At 38.8% G+C, this 17,625-nt stretch overlaps 1 protein-coding gene across 8 annotated transcripts in view; it reads left to right on the top strand.

Moving 5' to 3' along the window:
* Nucleotides 1-129: 129 nt before the first annotated feature.
* Nucleotides 130-17,625, top strand: part of HDAC10 (histone deacetylase 10) — a 32,271-nt gene continuing 14,775 nt past the window's right edge. For 3 of the 8 annotated variants that reach the window (XM_058190934.1, XM_058190941.1, XM_058190942.1), the window contains exons 1-13: nucleotides 130-265; nucleotides 961-1,023; nucleotides 2,030-2,123; nucleotides 5,072-5,206; nucleotides 7,348-7,444; nucleotides 8,293-8,390; nucleotides 8,613-8,717; nucleotides 8,792-8,860; nucleotides 9,790-9,916; nucleotides 10,533-10,598; nucleotides 12,287-12,346; nucleotides 12,454-12,543; nucleotides 15,398-15,504. In XM_058190934.1, the coding sequence (XP_058046917.1) occupies nucleotides 2,059-2,123; nucleotides 5,072-5,206; nucleotides 7,348-7,444; nucleotides 8,293-8,390; nucleotides 8,613-8,717; nucleotides 8,792-8,860; nucleotides 9,790-9,916; nucleotides 10,533-10,598; nucleotides 12,287-12,346; nucleotides 12,454-12,543; nucleotides 15,398-15,504 (1,019 nt within the window). In that variant the 5' untranslated portion in view covers nucleotides 130-265; nucleotides 961-1,023; nucleotides 2,030-2,058. Of the gene's footprint in view, nucleotides 266-960; nucleotides 1,053-2,029; nucleotides 2,124-5,071; nucleotides 5,207-7,347; nucleotides 7,445-8,292; nucleotides 8,391-8,612; nucleotides 8,718-8,791; nucleotides 8,861-9,789; nucleotides 9,917-10,532; nucleotides 10,599-12,286; nucleotides 12,347-12,453; nucleotides 12,544-15,397; nucleotides 15,505-17,625 lie in introns of all 8 variants that reach the window. The other 5 variants (XM_058190939.1, XM_058190935.1, XM_058190936.1 and 2 more) reach the window with 5 other exon arrangements.

The following is a 17,625-nucleotide window of genomic DNA, read 5'->3' as shown; positions in this document are numbered from 1 at the left end:
CAGTTGTGTGGCTGGTTGCTTCTCCCCCGCCTTCTTTGCACTGCTTTTCCCGATTGGTCCGACTCGACGTTCTGTGTACACATTCAAGCCAATAAGACGTTGTAGATTGTCTTCTCCTTCCTCCAAGCACTTTGATTCCCTACCCCCCTTGCGCCGAGTGGTAGAGTTTAACAGAAGCTGTAATTTTTTTTTATTTTTTATTTTTATTTTGTCACAACATTATATACAGGAACATATATTGAAAGGAAACAATAGGACAGGAACGGTAGGCACTTTTGTGCACTTATGCACACCCCTTAATTCGAGTAGGAAAGTTTTTATCTAAATACCGTTTGACGTTTTTCTTGCAATATGAGGCTGAATTGTTGCTCTAGAAGTGAGGCTTCCCGTAGGCTAAAATAAAATTCGGAATAATATTATTGCAAAGAAGAGATGCTTTTAAGATCTTCCTTGCCAACTCCCATTGCCTAATTTCAGATGTTTTGAAGTGACTGTGCTTTCTTTGGGGAACTGGAATTGCTTTCTGCACATGGTCAGAGGAGCAGATTTTTTAAAATTGCTTTTTTTAGAATAGAATAGATTTTTTTTTCTTTGCACATTCCGAGCTTAATCTTACTAGAGACATAGGTCTCCCCCTCCCTTTTTTAATGTTACATTTTACACCCTTTTTTTGGAGATAGTACACAAAATTTGCAGCGTTTTTCATTTTAAATGAAAATTGATTATCTAAATTTATTCAGACCAGTATTTTTCAACTCTTTGGCAACTCTTACAGTGTGAGGACTCCCAGAATTCCCCAGCCAGCTAGAGAATGGTATCTAAATCTCTTCCAGCTGGATAGGAACATTCTCAAATTCATTGTTTTTCGAACTTGGCAGCTTCAAGATGGTCATGCTGCCTAGGGGATTTCTGGGAGTTGGAGTCCACAGCATGCTCAGAGTTTTATCTTATTCTTGCTAGATCCTTCAACACTGATCCAGAAATTATTTTCTTCAGCAGGATTTTCTGGATTGCACCTAACAGGTAAGAGAGCCCTGGATTGCATCCAGCAGGTAAGAGAATGATGTTAAGGGCAGCATTGGGTGGTATTTCAAGAAAATTGTTTTTCTGTGCTTATTCAAGTCTAAAGAATTTGAAGATTAAAGAATCTAAAATTAAGACCTTCCATTATTAAAATATTCTCACAAATTGCTGTAACTTCACATGTCCATGGATAAGTTCTGACTACTGTTTGCCATAAGAAGGAGAGTCAATAGGTAGAGAAGTGGTTAATTCTAACTAATTCTAACAGAGACTTGGGTTCCGGACTGTGATCCCAGAGATCATTGGATTGCAGCACTTTGGACCAACCTTTCTCTCTTAACTCAGTGTTTCTCAGCTTCAGTAATGTTAAGATGTGTGGACTTCAACCCTCGGAAATTCCCTAGCCAGTTTGAAAATAACCTCTACAGTAAATGTCTTCCAGCTGGATGGGAACATGCTCAAATTCAGTGTTTTTACAGCTTGGCAGTTTCAAGATGGTCAAGATAGCTGAGGAATTCTGAGAGTTTGAAGTTCACACATCCTGAAGTTAGCATTCAGCAACTTTCTTTAGTTCCAGTTCAGAAACGTATGCAATTATTGGGAAATATGGTTGTTTTAACCAATGAACTATAGCAAAACAAACTAGAGTTGGAAATAGTGGTTGGATTTTGCCTTACTTTGGTAAATCACAGGTGATCGTTTATCCTTGTCAAACTAACAATTGTGAGCAGTTTGGATTTGAAAGAAGATGCTTTTAGTTTCTTCCTCTGGAATGGTCTTGATGACTGGAAGAAGTTGTACTCTGTCTGAAGCTTAAATAGGCTTGTTCACATAGTGCTCAGCTACAGTTTAATGTTAAACTGAACCAGGATGATGATTGCTCTATTAAAGTTTGTGAGCTGTAGCATCACTTCAGGCTGTCCTAAGCAAAATAACAATTGATGTCTTGATCCTGCTGGCTCCCTTCTTGATGCATGTTTTGTTTCTTTAATGAACCACATACCAGATATTTGCATTGTGTTTTCAAACAAAACGATGGCAGCTGGAACAGCCTTGGTTTATGATGGTGAAATGATGAACCATACGCTACTTTGGGAAGAGTAAGTACAGCTTTTGTTGTTGTTTCATTTAAGAAACCTCTACTTTGCAATAAAAGGGAATTACAGGTACAGGTTTTCCTTGAGTTACAATGGTAATTAGAACCAGGACTGCCTGGGTAGGTGAGGCCTGGTACAGGATGTGCAGAAATTGGGGGAGAAGATGCAGATGTGTGTGAGTGAGTGAGTGCAGCAAGGCCCAGGGAAGGAAGGCATAGCACAGTGTGCTTAAAAGCTAGGAGATGGGGACACGCCAGAGTGACTTGTGATATTCCTTCTGACTTTCCTTGTGGGAGGCTGGCAGGGAAGGTTACAAATGATGATCACATGCTTGCTGGACAGTGCAATCATTCAAGTAAGCCAATTGCACTCAGCCAGAGCTTCAATTATAAGTATCCCTCATTGAGTATAGTTTCAACTTTGAACAGTTGCTGAGTGAGTGGTCTATAAGTGAGGATTACCTGCATGCGTGTTTGATTCAGGGAAAAGAAAGAATGCCAACCTATTACAGAAAGGATATTTGAGTCCTGGGAAAGTAGAACAAAACTTAAAACAATTCCAACTTGATACTGTTAGGTATAAATTGTAAAAGAGTTTTGACAGACTGGAGATTCTGTTATAGTATTCTAACCACATTAAGATACATTCCAAGATTCCTAGCAATTTCTATTTCCTGAACTTTACAGATTACACAATCTTGAAAACCTGTCAGACCCTCTACTTCAATTTATACATATCCTAATTAATATGAAATTGTTTTGTGTTTCTTTCTCCTAACTTTATACTTTCCCAACATTTATATATTATCTGCAGTTGCATGTACATAAAGAATGGAGCCTTTTGCATTCTTTTAAAGTATTTGAGACAAAATAACCAGAGCAAGTAAAATTTATGTTACTTTTGGTAGTTAAGTGTATGCGATGATTTGAACATGGCTTATTTCATCTGCATTAAAATAAGATGCCCTGACATGCACTGCCTGCCTGTCCTTGACAAAAAAAAGTTCCTTAACTTGGGCTACAAGGACCCAGTCATGGTTTTTTTTCTTGGCAGGAATACAGACGTGGCTTGTCATTGCCTCCTTCTGGATTCTCTTTTTGACATCTCGGTCTACTTTAGGATTTCCTGGTCCCATCCAAATTCAAACTAGATCTTATATTTCCTTCCTTAGCCTTGTAAATATCACTTTCTGAAGTAACATCGCTGGAGGAAGTTGAAGAATAGCTCACCTGAGATCCTGACACTTAGTTTTCTTCTTGCGGAAGGACACAATGATGCCTTTTCTGCTGTTAGAAGAAACCAAGAATAATGGTTTATTCTGACAGAACGTAATAGACAGTTCTGAGACTTTTTCCCAATAATATTTTTTTAGGCACATTGATCAGTAAACTATCAATTCCAAAGTTTCACAGAACTTTATTAATCGTGCATCTCAGTGTGGTCCCCACAGCTGTGCTCCAGGAAAGATTTAATACCCTGTTTCCCCCCCAATAAGACATCCCCTGATAATAAGTGCAATCGGGCTTTTAAGAGCATGGCAATAAAGCCAAGCGCTTATTTCAGGATTCAAAAAAATATAAGACAGGGTCTTATTTTGGGGGAAACACAGTAATATACCTGTGGTTCTGAGGAGATGAGACATTCTCACTTCTTTTTTTTATCTATGCCAGGATCTAAAGACTGAAAATCTTTTTATAAATAAACCCAGAGAATCAGATCTCTCTTCCTTGATTCTGCGGCTAGCTAATAAAGACCAGGCCAGGTTCTGTGCTGCAGCCTATAAGATTAGACCAAAAGGCAATATGGGAACATTATTGATTACAATCTGTTCTTTTGTCCTGTTGCTGACTGGTGTGGTTTCATGATTTATGTTTGTTGCACCACTGGAATATTTTGTTTTTTCAGCAATTATTGATAAGGCTTTATTGTACTCTGTTTATGATGCATGTTGTTGATGTACACACTCCTACAAAAAATGCTCATTTGTTTTATGCTGGTTTTTGCTTCTGATAAACATTAACAAAGGAACTCTTAATTCCAACCAGATGTGACTCTGCTTAGCTTTCTTCAAGGTCAATTAGGTGTTGTGTCACCTATAATGACATTTGATCCTTATATGATGTTGATTTCCCTACAATTTGGGATGTTCTGCTCACTTATAAAAGCACTGGTGCCTTGGTCCCTACTTAGCCTTTTTTTTAGGTCAACCAGGCTGGCTAGATGATGCTAGTGTGTTATGATGCATGTGCAGATTTTTTACATGCATGAAATATGCTAATGACCAATACGGCTTTTTATTTCTATTTATTCAATTTCTATAGCAGCCCCTATATCTGCTATTGACTATCAGTCAGTGGAGCATCATGATCAGAAACCTGCATCGTTTGTATGCTTGTGCATTGTTGCGGGGAGGGGCTTTGATACTGATACATGCACCCTTGCTCTGGATACTATTGCATGCTTCAAAAAGAAAATCTGGTTTTGATTCTGCTTAATCCATTGCAGGGCTTCTCAACCTTGACAACTTTAACATGTGTTGACATCATAGCTGGGGAATTCTGGGAGTTGAAGTCCACACAACTTCAAGTTGCCAAGGCTTAGAAATACTGGTCCATTGTTATCATAGAATCGTATAGTTGGAAGGGACTTTGAAAGTCTTTTAGTCCAAACCCCTGTCTAAGGCAGGAGTATCATGACAAAGTTAATTGCCTTGCTCTTAACAACCAAGGTAGGACTCTTAATGGGGGGCTCTTTTGCATCATTCCAACCTCCAGTTTAAAAGGGTTTTAGTTAATATCTGAGTTATTTCATTATCAATACTATACTAAAGGTCACATTCCTTCCTTCACCAGTTTTTTTTCTTTCTAGTAATCAAAAATATCTTCTTTCTTAGCTGCAACATAGATTTCTAATGATTTCACTAGGAACCTAAATCTTGGTCTCATTTTTAGCCCAACCTGTGAGGTGGAGGTCCCCGAACGCCTTTCTTCCTGCCATGGCCGCCTTCAGCACTATAACCTGATTGAAAGATGCATTTCGGTCTCTGCCAGAGAAGGAACTGAGAGTGAAATCATGCTGATTCACAGGTATGCTCCGAGTAATTAGATAGTTGCCAAAAGCTAGGAGTATTTTAATTTCAGGAAAATTTCCCAGTATGGAATAGATTGCAGGGAAAGAATCAGGCAAAAAAGCAGCAAACAAAATATCAACCTATAGATAAAGAAGCTATTACACTCCAGTGTAAAACTTTTACACACTACTTCTACTGTATATAAACCTCTCCCAGCATATGCACAAAGAGATTCTCTTTATGTTTTGTTTTGTAATCTGGAATTTTTTTTTATTTATTTAGTTTGTCAAACATGTATAAGATAACAGATACGAGTGTAAACATAATTATGAATATATAAAATGGATATGAATAAAAGGAAACATTAAGACAGGGATGGTAGGCACACTGGTGCGCTTATGCATGCCCCTTACAGACCTCTAAGGAATGGGGTGAGGTCTACAGTAGACAGTCTAAGGTTAAAGTTATGGGGGTTTGGGGTTTTTGTTTTTGTTGAGCGTATGGGTCATTAAGCTCATTATCCTGATAACTAGAAAAGGTCATTTGCTGGACAAGCTGCAAAGAGGTAACATTCCATTCAGAAGTGGATTGTGTTGAGATCTTAGAAAGAATGTAGAGTAGAGCAACAACATGATAAGTGAACTGAAGGCTAAACCATATGATGAATGATTGAGGGAACTAAGGATGATGATATGGTAGCAGTCTTCCAGTACTTGAGCTGCTGTCAAAGAGAAGAGTCAATTTATTCTCCAAAGTACTTGAGATCAGGACAAGAAGTAACCAGAGGAAATTCATTAAAAAGAAATCCAATCTAGAATTAAGGAGAAATTTCCTTGACAATGAAAACAATAAGTGGAACGGCTTGCTTCTGGAAGTTGTGGTGCTCCATTACTGGAGGTTTTCAAGAAGAGACTGGACAGCTATTTGTCTAGAATGGTATAGGATCTCCTGCCATGGACGGGTTAAACTAGAAGACCTCTAAGGTTCCTTTCAACCCTATTATTCTAGATTCTATGTTCTTTAGCTAAACCTTGATTTCTGAATATTTAAATTACTCTTCCAATGAGTTTTCTCTTGACTTCTAGGAGCTCTCTCCTGCTTCCCTTAGCTATGACACCAGACCATCATCCCCTCTCTAACGGCTCCCAGCTTTTCCACTCCCCACAGTTTCTTAGCATCAACACTGATGTAAATATCATTATTCAGATTAATCCACAAAAAAAGGGAAAAAGGGAATATATGTTGGGATGAGTTCAAGGCTGACATTAATTCTCTGTCTCTTAAACTTGGGAGATTTATTGTTGCGCTGAACTGAGCCACAGTAAGGAATGAAGCATCAGTAAGAAATGTTATTTTGCATTACTAAATTCAATGCATCCTAGATGTCCCAAAGATGCTTTTTTCTGGAGGCAACTGAACTTTCTTGTTTTTTGTTTTGAAGACATTTTGCTTCTCATCCAAAAAGCTTCTTCAATTCTGACAAGACAGTGGGGAATGGAAGGATTTATATTCCTTGCAGACAGCTGGTCATCTGCATTCATTTAGCGGGTGGTTGAAGCACTTGTAGGTTTATTTGTGTCCTCAGGATTTTCCCAACACAGATGACCCTGAGGACACAGATAAACCTCCAAGTGCTTCAACCACCCGCTAAATGGATGCAGATGACCAGTTGTCTTCCATTCCCCACTATCCTGTCAGAGCTGAAGAAGCTTCTTGGATGAGAAGCAAAATGTCTTCAAAAGAAAAAACAAGGAAGTCCAGTTGCCTCCTGAAAAAGCACCTTTGGGACAACCATGACCTGGATGACTAAGAATCTTTACAGACTAATGCATCCTAGACTTAGTGTTCTAATCTTTTTTTTAAAAAAAATCCCTCCCCCCAAAATGGCCACTTTTTACATGGCCACTCCTGATAAGAGAAATGGTTCCAATATAGTTTTTGGCTCGGGGCAAAATCAGTAATCAGCCCAGTTTATATACATATTGGTTCAGCATCTTGTCTCAGATCTCAGTTGGCTTACTATAGATAGCTGTCCTATCACTTTATCTGCAACCAGATTCCTGATTAGCAGAGTAATAGAGACAGCAGCATTTGAAACTGGCTCGCACCCCCTATGTTATGTCAATGGGTGACACCATATTTCTTTTTCTTTTCCAGTATGGATTATCTGGAAATTGTGAAGAGCACTGAGAAAATGAAAAAAGAAGAGCTCCAAAAAGTCTCTGCTGAATATGATGCTGTTTATTTTCATCCAGTATGGAGCCTAATCGAGAATTCTTCCTAGATATAATATTCCTTAGTCATAAACTTTCTCCAAATCCAACTTCTCCAAAGTATTCTTCAAAGTTTTCCCCAAATCCTGCTATCCACCCAAAGAGTTGTGGAGCGGCTGTTCTTCAAAATTAAATTAAAACATATTGTTCTTAACTCATAAATATTTCTAAAGGATCCAGGGACATTTTGGAGGAGATGGAGAGTCTTTGATGACATGGTTGCAGCTGTCATTTTGACTTTTTACCTTTCCAATGGAAGGCCTGAAAAGGATCTATTGCTTTTGCTACCACCACTAAATCCTTTCCTGATTTAGAGATGTTTTTCCCTCTATTTTTTAAAATCTCTACCCAAACTTATGTAACTGGAGTAAGATGCTGAACACCACAGTGATTTTGTTAATGTTTGCAGAAGGAACCAAATTTAGCCGTTGTTAAATAATTTAAAATGGGTTTCCAATGGCCACCCTTAACTTTAAACTGTTCCCAGAGGCGCACGCTTTTACCTTCCCTGGAATATATGTTCATAAACTTGTCCCTTTGAACAGGTGGAGCTTTTCTTATGGCCAAAACTCCAAGCTTCCTCCAGACCTATCCTTCTACCCATCTCCCCAAATTCCTATTTTCTTAGTCCTCCTACTCCTGGGAATATAAATTGGGAGGAGGTGACTGCTGAGTGATTCTTTGAATTACAGTTTTAATACCCAATGCCTGAATGAGGGGAAATTCAGTGTTGTCGAGTGCCAACCTGTTCCCATCGCTCCAGCCTTCATTCATTCTTCTCAGAAACTGCAGTAGAGTCTTTGAATCATGAACTTGTTCTGTTCTTTAGACAACATATCGTTGTGCCAAAGTGGCTGTAGGAGCAACACTGCAACTGGTAGACGCGGTGATGTCAGGAAAGACCCGTAATGGCTTGACTCTAATAAGGTAACCAAATTGAAATGTTCTCTAGGTCAGGGGTCTCCAACCTTGGGAACTTTAAGACTTGTGGACTTCAACTCCCAGAATTCCTCAGCCAGCTTGGCTGAGGTATTCTGGGAGTTGAAGTCCACAAATCTTAAAGTTGCCAAGGTTGGAGACCCCTGCTCTAGGTGAATGTTCTTTGGTACAGTTTATATGGTTAACTGACGCAATCATGCTTGGTTGCAGGCCTCCAGGTCATCATAGTCAAAGGAGTGCAGCCAATGGATTTTGTATCTTCAATAATGTTGCTATTGCAGCAAAATATGCTCAAAGAAAATTCGGCTTGCAAAGGTGGAGTATATCTATTTAAAATCACAAATCCTTGAAGGTCTTACCTTTTTAATGAATGTTGTTGGTTCATGCAGGATCCTCATTGTTGACTGGGATATACATCATGGACAAGGAATTCAATATGCATTTGATGATGACCCGAGGTTTGTCAATTACTTGTTCTTGGAGATGTTGCAGCAAACCTGAGTACTGCATGAGTTTCAGAATTTGGAAATGAATTACCAATGAACTTCAGTAACAGATAGCAGGCGTCAAGATATTTTGATAGCTTTTAGTACACAATTATGTATCATTTTGGTTTTAGGCAAATTGTATTAATTTTGCTATAACCTATACCTTATAGTAAAAGGTGGCTCAGGGGCTAGGATGTTGAGCTTGTCGATCAAAAGGTTGGCAGCTCGGCGGTTCGAATCCCTAGTGCTGCTGTGTAACGGGGTGAGCTCCCGTTACTTGTCCCAGCTTCTGCCAACCTAGAAGTTTCGAAAGCACGTAAAAATGCAAGTAGAAAAAATAGGGACCACCTTTAGTGGGAAGGTAACAGTGTTCCGTGCACCTTTGGCGTTGAATCATGCCAGCCACATGACCACGGAGACGTCTTTGGACAGCGCTGGCTCTTTGGCTTTGAAACGGAGATGAGCACTGCCACCTAGAGTCAGCAACGACTAGCACGTATGTGCGAGGGGAACCTTTACCTTTTTATACCTTACAGTCTGTGTGTTTAATGTTGTAAAACTCCCTTCGGTGTTGAACTAAAATGATAGATAAGGTCCTATTCAAAGATAAATAAAAATGAAAACAACTGATTAAAAGTATACGTGTTATTGTGAGATAGATTTACAAAATGGATGGCACTCATACCAACACCCACATTTTTGCGGGAAACTTTAGTTTAGCGACATCTTAAAAATTACTCTGACTCTATAACTATGTAAAATTAAACTCTTTGAGAACACTTTATATTTAGTGAAAATTCATAGATTTCAGACTTAGTTCAGCTGTTCTGTCCTGGGATAAGCACTGCTGAGGGTAGTTTGGTGTATCAGCAACTTCATTAAATACTACTTTGTTTTAGTGTTCTCTATTTTTCCTGGCATCGGTTCGAACACCAGAACTTTTGGCCTTGGCTCAGCGAGTCTAATTATGATGCGATTGGTCAGGGGAAGGGAAAAGGATTCACCATAAATGTCCCTTGGAATCAGGTAAATGTTGTTTAATAGCACTATAATATAAATAGATGTTAAACTCTAGCAGTCATGCATTTGATGCAGTTGTGTTTTTAATTCCATTTAAACACCTAATATACATATTTACAGCCAGCTCAGAACTCATTTTGTAATTAGAATAGATTTGTGTTCTCATATGCAGCTGATGAATTATGCACAGGGAAGCATGGTTTCCGCTGAAATACCGTAATTTAACAAAAACACTCATTTTCCTACTCTACTGTTTATAAAAAAATTATTTGTAGCACGGAATTTTAAGAAAAATAACAGTTTTATTACTGCGGTAATATTAATGAGGGCAGCATTTGAGGCAAAAAGAAAAAAGTAAAATGCAGATTTTATATTGTCAGATGGAACGGAATACAAATTTTAAAATGGCCATATAATTTTCCTTCCTGGGGATTTGGAAAACTGTTTGCTGAATACATTTTAGAATTTGTTGGAGAAGCACAATGCTCCCCAGAGACAATTTCCACTAAGATATTTGTGGACTAATAGACCTATAATATAATGGCAGTTTGCGTTTGTTTGGGGGTTTTTTTCTTTTCTGTTTTAAAAGAACTGTTATTTTATATTATGCTTGGCTTTGCAGATTGGAATGGGAAATTCAGATTATTTGGCTGCATTTCTTCATGTCTTGCTTCCGATAGCTTTTGAGGTAACTTGAATTCTGCGCCTTCCCCCCGTCCCCCTAATTGCAGATGCTATTTCAAAGTAGAATAGTAAAATACTTTTGTATAGTATCAGAAATAATCTTCAACTATTTAAAAGCGACAATTTCTTTTTTTTTAAAAAAAATTACGTTTAGGATCATCTGCAGGAAGAAGGCCCAAAAACCAAGACAGCAACTGTACTACACTCCCCAGATTTGTTGTTGTGCTACAATTATCTCTGCATAACGAAAGCTGCTAGTTTTTTTTTTAAAGAGACTATGAGCCCCTTCACAAATGTTACAACTCCTGAATGTTATTGTACAATTGTGTAACAGAGCCAATTCTCTGACATCTCTGTAGTGGTGTGAAAGGAATAGCTCCAGAGATGCTACAGGTAGCCCTCAATTTACAATTGCAACTGGGCCCAGAAGTTCCATTAGTAAGCAAGGAGGTTGTTCGGTGAGCTGCACTTCATTTCAAGGGCTGTTAAGGGATTCACATGATCATTAAGCAAATCCTGCTTCCCCCATTGACTTTGCTTGTCAGAGGAAGATTGGGAACATTGCCAATAGTAATCTGCATGACCCCAGGATGGTACGACTATTTTAATTTTTATTTAAAATACAAATATTTTTATTTTAAAATTTATTTGTAAAATAAAATATTTTATTTTACAACCAAAATTTTAACCTTAGACTGGCCACTGTTGACCTCACCCCATTCCTAAGAGGCCTGTAAGGGGCGTGCATAAGAGCACCAGTGTGCCTACCGTCCCTGTCCTAATGTTCCCTTTAATTGTATTCATTTTATGTATTCAATTCATGCTTATACTTATATATATTATCTAATACTTACTCGACAAATAATTAAAAAATGAAAAAAAAAATGAAAAAAATCATCTGATCAAGGCAGGAGCCTTACACCATCCCAATGAAATTGTTGCCTAATCTATGTCAAGCATTAAACTTAGATCAGACAAAACAACAAGAACAACAACAAACTATTGTAAACACATGCTGGTTGCCAAATTTTGATCACATAACCATGGGGATGACTGTAGGAGCATAAATCACTTTTTTTAAACTGCTGCTGCAACTTCAGTCACTAAACAAATGGTTGTAACTCAAGCTCGTTATCTGTAACGAGAATGCCCTTGGTCTTCACTTTTCCTTGTCCATTTGAGATCCATGGTTTTAAAATGAATGGAAAATCTAGCAGCTCAAACTGCTATTGGGACCGAATTGGACAAGAAACAAATGAGCAAGGAATGAAGAAGATGTGAGGTCTGATTCGACAATTTTGGTCCTGCATATTCTACAATAGTTAACCGGAGGGATGATTTGCATGCAAATTCTTCCTAGCCAAAAGGCAGCAATGCAGGGAACGTTTGTGGGTTGCTTTTAGTCAGCGTTTTTCAATTGTCTGGGGAATTCTGAGAATTCCACGCATTTTCAAGTAGCTGAGGTTGAGGAAAAACTGCTCAAAGGTTTTATGAAAAGTTGGAAAGGGAGCAGTAGATCAGAAATCAAATCTTGATTAATTTAAGAAAGTAGGTGGTTGGACAGGCCTTGAAATGCGTATTGAAGAACCTGTGACTTTCCAGATCTTGATGAATTACAACTCACATCTTTATGCTATGCACATTATATTATAATATAAACTCTGTATTGATTTTTTTCCCCCCTAACTGTAGTTTGATCCAGAACTTGTTTTGATTTCTGCTGGATATGACTCTGGAATAGGCGATCCAGAGGTAAGCTCTTTTCTAGATACTGTTTTTCTTTCTTTTTTCTCGTGAAAACAGGCCACATTTAAAAACAAAAAAACCCAACCCTTTGTTTCTGCTTGTTTTGTTTTTAGGGGCAGATGAAAGCAACTCCAGAATGCTTTTCCCATCTTACCCATTTTCTAATGAATTTAGCTAATGGAAAGTTGTGTGCAGTTTTAGAGGTATGGATTTTGTTATAATCTGGTTTCCAATGTAATAAATGCTATCCACTTTTTAATTAGAGGTACTGTTCAAATTTTTCTAGGATTATGAATATTCACACATTGACACAAATCTCAGATGCTCACTGGTCTATGAATACAGGTAGTCCTCGACTTATGACATATCACTTAGCAATCAATCGAAGTTCCAGTGGACCTACCTGAGGGATACTTACAACCTGAATTTGAAGTTCCAGTGGCCACCCTTCCTCTCACAGTCATGTGACCTCACTTTGTGTACTTGGCAACCAGGCCACCTAGGCTATTCCAGAGATCATAAAAACATTTGAGGTTTTGGAATATTGAGATAATACTATTACCTCTTACAATTATATCATTTATTTCTTTATGAAATGAGATTTTAATATTTTTTGGTACTTTTTTCCTAATATTTTTTATTTCCAAAGTTGAAATACAAAATTAGAAAAAAAGGAAAAAAAGATTATATAGCAACAATAAAGACAAGAACGGTGCATAAAGCAGAATGTCAAATATACACATAAAATATCCCTTCTCACTGAATACTGATAAATAAGTTTCAACAATAATAATTTCCCTCCCCTTGCAAAGCAAGTCCACAATTTATAACCTTCTACCTCTTTATTTGCAAAATTACTATATAACATTAAAAATATTAAAGTATAGAAATCTAGTAATCAGCCAATTTGATCTACCATCTATTATATAAAAAAGCAATTAACAGTAACTCTAACAACAAAGCTAAACTTCAAAGCACTCTGTTAACAATCTATTATTGTTTTTAACTCACAGAAAATCCAGAAGCGTCTTCTAATCTCCCATAAATGCATTACAACCATTGTCTCTGAACCTTCCAGGATCAAATACCATAGGTTTATTTTTAATGGGAAAAACAATTCCTTCCAGCTTATCATCTTTACTTTTCTTTATAAATGAAAATTTTTCAAACAACTGCTTCTCATTCCTCAAAAACATAGATCTCTACTGAAAATATTTCCATAACACTTGTTCAGTAAATTTTCCTACACATTGGAATGCAATGTTTCTTGGCAGCTGTCTTCTGTTTCATATGTAATATTCAAAATCTTTACTCTATTGTTACTTTGATTTTAATATAGTCCAGATCTGTCTTATTCTCAAGCTTTCACAGCAGGATGCAAAGTTTCTTTCCCAGGAGAAAAAAAGTAAATGTTCCATAATAAAGTAACCGTAGAAGAAGCCAAGATAAGAATTTCCACAGTAGAGAATAAATGAAAAAAGAAAAAAAGGGGGGAAAGTTCCCATCTTTTTAAGATAAATAAAACCAAGGATAAATGCAAAAATAAAATGAAGTAACAGAGTTCTTTTGGTGTTAGGCCTTTAGTAAAATACAATATCTGGTATAAATCAAATCAAGTCACTTCACCGTGAAGAGGAAACCCCTCACACTGCTGACTTCCTTGCAGTGAAAGAGAAAGTATTTTAAAATTCCAAAATATAACAAAGAAAGTACACATTTGTATACCAACAAGAAAGTGTAAAGCACATCAGCATTCAGCCAGGCTGTTAACAATTAAACTTCAAAGCTTCAAAAAGTGATATTAAAAACAGGCACATCTAAAAGATACAGTGACAAGAAAAGATGGTGACCTGAACCTCTGGCTGCTCTTAACAAGAATTGCAATCCTGTGGATTTTCTTCCAGAGCAAGTACATAGTCGTCCAAGGGTCATTGTGAGTCATTCCTAGTTGCTCCCCTTCAAATCTGGCAAGCTGCTGCCGAAAAAACTGGCTTTGGCAGCAAAATCGGCTGTTTGTCAGCAAGGAGAAAAAAGCACTCTGCCGCTCAGCACACAATTTTCTCAGGTTCTCATTCCCCCCCCCCCACATCATAATTGAAGAGATTTAGGTTGGCTTACAGCTAGTCCTCAGTAACTGGACTGGAATTTCTGTCAATAAGCAATGGCAATCATAAAGCAAGATGTCACATGGCCGTACTGCTTCTCCTTCCTAGTATATTCTTGCAGGTGCAGGGTCTGCTTTTCGGATAATTGAACACCACTTTGCACGATCAGCTGCATCTCCAGGGCACAGGCCCACGGCTTGCATATCTTTGTTGATGGTCTCTTGCCATCTTTGTTTTGGACACCTGCGGGGGCACCAGCCATTAACTTCTAACTGGTAGGCAGTCTTGGCCACGGTGGAAGGTGCTGTTCTCTGGACATGTCCATATCAGCGGAGCCGGCTTTCTCTCACCTTCTCTGTAATTGGTGCCACACCAAAATGTTATCAAATGGTTGTCATTTGTGATGTGATCAAGAAGGGAGATGCCTGATATCCAACGGAGCATGACTGTACTGCTTAACAATTGCAATTCTGGCACTTCTGGTTGCCATTGTTAAGCAAATCCTGTGCCACTGTTAAGCCCAATGTCATGTGGTTGCCATTTGCAACCTGCTGCCGGCTTCCCCATTGACTTGGTTTGTAGGAAGCCAGCAGTGAAGATTGCAAATTGTGATCATAACTTCAGGACACTGTAACATCATAATTGCAAGCTGATTCCTAATTTCCTAAATCACAATCATGTAACGGCATGGATGCTGTGACAGCTGGAACTTTGAAGACTGGATTTAAGTCTCATTTGTTGAGGGCCATCATTAATTTGAATTATCACTGAACAAGCAGTCCTTAAGTGAAGAAGGTGATTGCATCAGGTGTTTGGAAACCAGCACACGCTGGTGCCTTATAAATACCACTTGTTTTATTTTCTAATAATTTAACGTACGGATGTTGTTTGCTTAATCTTTGCTTGGAATTTTGTATACCTTTATATTGTACATCTGTTTGTTTTTATTTAGGGTGGATATCACTTACGGTCACTCTCTGAATCAGTCTGCATGACTCTAAAAGCTTTGCTTGGAGATCCTTTACCTCCTCTGTCTGGTGAAATGATGCCATGTTTAAGGTACATGTATGACAATGTTCATGTGTGTAGGCCAGTAGTGGGATTAAAATCCCATCGTTATCAGTTCACTCATGGCCGTGTGTGCACTCATGCACGCGTGACACTTCTGCACAAGCGCAGAAACTTCTGCGCATGCACAAATACGTCTGGGCAGGTGGGCGGAGCCTCCTGCCGCCATTGCTACCAGTTCGCCCGATCCAGGGGGAACCGGTAGCAACCCACCACTGGTATAGGCATGTAATAACTAAAAAGATAGATCTGCATTGAAAAAAGGCCAGTTCTAAACAAGCATGTGGCCGGGACAATCTTATAAAATTATTTCCATTAAGGGATTGTCAAAAAAGCCAAAATGGTGATCACGCAATTGAAACCACTATCAGAACTTTTTTTTATTCCCGTGTGAGCATTTCTGAACATAGGATTCCACTATTTTGATCTTTTGAGTCAGGCAACAGTGCAAAGTCCAGCATGTATTTAGTTTTTTACTAGTCTACCCAAGCCCTGCATTTAAATGCAGCTTGTAACAGTTTTATGTATGCTAATTTCTAGTAGACAAACCTGTGAAGATTTTACAGTGGAAAGATTGGATGTTCATTTGGTATGTACCTGTTCTTTTGGTGTTAGGTCTATAAACCATATTGCATTGTTCCATCATAAAATCATTACTCAGTGAGGAAGGTATGTTTTTAATCTGTTCTCCTTAATTGGATGAAATACCATGGATGAAATTGGATGAAATACCATGGCTAGGTATATAATCTTTTTAATTTGAAGATTTCATATGGTCCACCGTATCTTTAAACTAGTGTTTGTTAATCTTGGCAGCTTGAAGATGTGTAGGTTTCAATTTCCAGAATTCCCCGACCAGCATGCTTTAAACTTTGGATGACAAAGACAGAAGCTCATATAGAAATGCTACCCTAAAGAATGGGAATTTCTAGTGACCTTCACTCTCTCTCTTGATAAATGGCATAAAATATAGGCAGTATTGGATGAGATCTCTGAAACTGGTGCAGGAAGCATCTATCCACAAGGTATTTACTTGTGCAGTGGATTACTCCTCACTGTTTGGAGGTGGTTATAGGTAATTTGAAAAAAAGTAAAGGTTTCCTTTCCAGTCGTGTCCGATTCTGGGGTGCAGTGCTGAACTCTGCTTCTTGGCTGAGGGAGCCAGTGTTGTCCAAAAACATTTTCTATGGTCATGTGACTAGCATGGCTATACACCAAAAGCACAAAGAACGCTGTTACCTACATGCTTTTGAACTGCTATTTCAGGAGTGAAATCGAGCAGGTTCTGACAGGTTCTGGAGAACCGGTAGCAGAAATTTTGAGTAGTTTGGAGAACCGGCAAATACCACCTCTGTGTTCTGTTTCCCTCCCCCAATACTCCCAACAAAGAGTCAGTCAAAGGTCTCCTTTTCTAATTTATTTACATAGATAAATGTCCTGGCCACGTCTACCCCCGGGCCTGCCAAGTTTCTGGAGATAACGAGGAAATTATAGATAAGGCCAGAATTACTCACGAATATATTCTTCCCTCCATTGAGACAGTTTGCCCGCGCCAATTCATTGCTTTGTCCAAGACAAAAAACCAGGAAGTCCCGCCTCCTATTTATAGTCTCTGCAGATGTTACTGCATGACAATCATTCCTTGGCTTTATCCCAACGCTTCCTCTGCTGCGCGCGCCGGTCACGTCTGCGCAGTCTTGCATCACTCCAAAACTGTTCTTGGGGCGTTGCCAAATCAGAAGAAGGCTCGAGAGAATCAGGCCTTGCCGGCCCCTCCTCCTCCTTTTGAGTGGGTGCCAGGGAGGGAGAGGGCCCAGGAGAAGCAGGGCTTGCCAGGTCTTCTCCCTCACTTTCTGAATCATCCGAGTCCAGGAGTCCGGGTCCAGAAACCTGGGTCACAACCCTCTGGCTGGCCCTAGAGTGGGGGTGGGAATGGAGATTTTGCAATATCCTTCCCCCAGGAATGGGGAGGGAATGGGGATTTTGCAGAATCCTTCCCCTGGAGTGGGGTGGGAATGGAGATTTTGCAGTATCCTTCCTCTGCCACGCCCACCAAACCACACCACACCTACCAAGCCACGCCCACAGAACCAGTAGTAAAAAAAATAGAAT

This window comes from Ahaetulla prasina, chromosome 7 (assembly GCF_028640845.1).
Source record: "Ahaetulla prasina isolate Xishuangbanna chromosome 7, ASM2864084v1, whole genome shotgun sequence".
In the NCBI taxonomy this organism is placed as follows: domain Eukaryota; kingdom Metazoa; phylum Chordata; class Lepidosauria; order Squamata; family Colubridae; genus Ahaetulla; species Ahaetulla prasina.
This window is presented reverse-complemented; position numbering and strand designations above follow the sequence as displayed.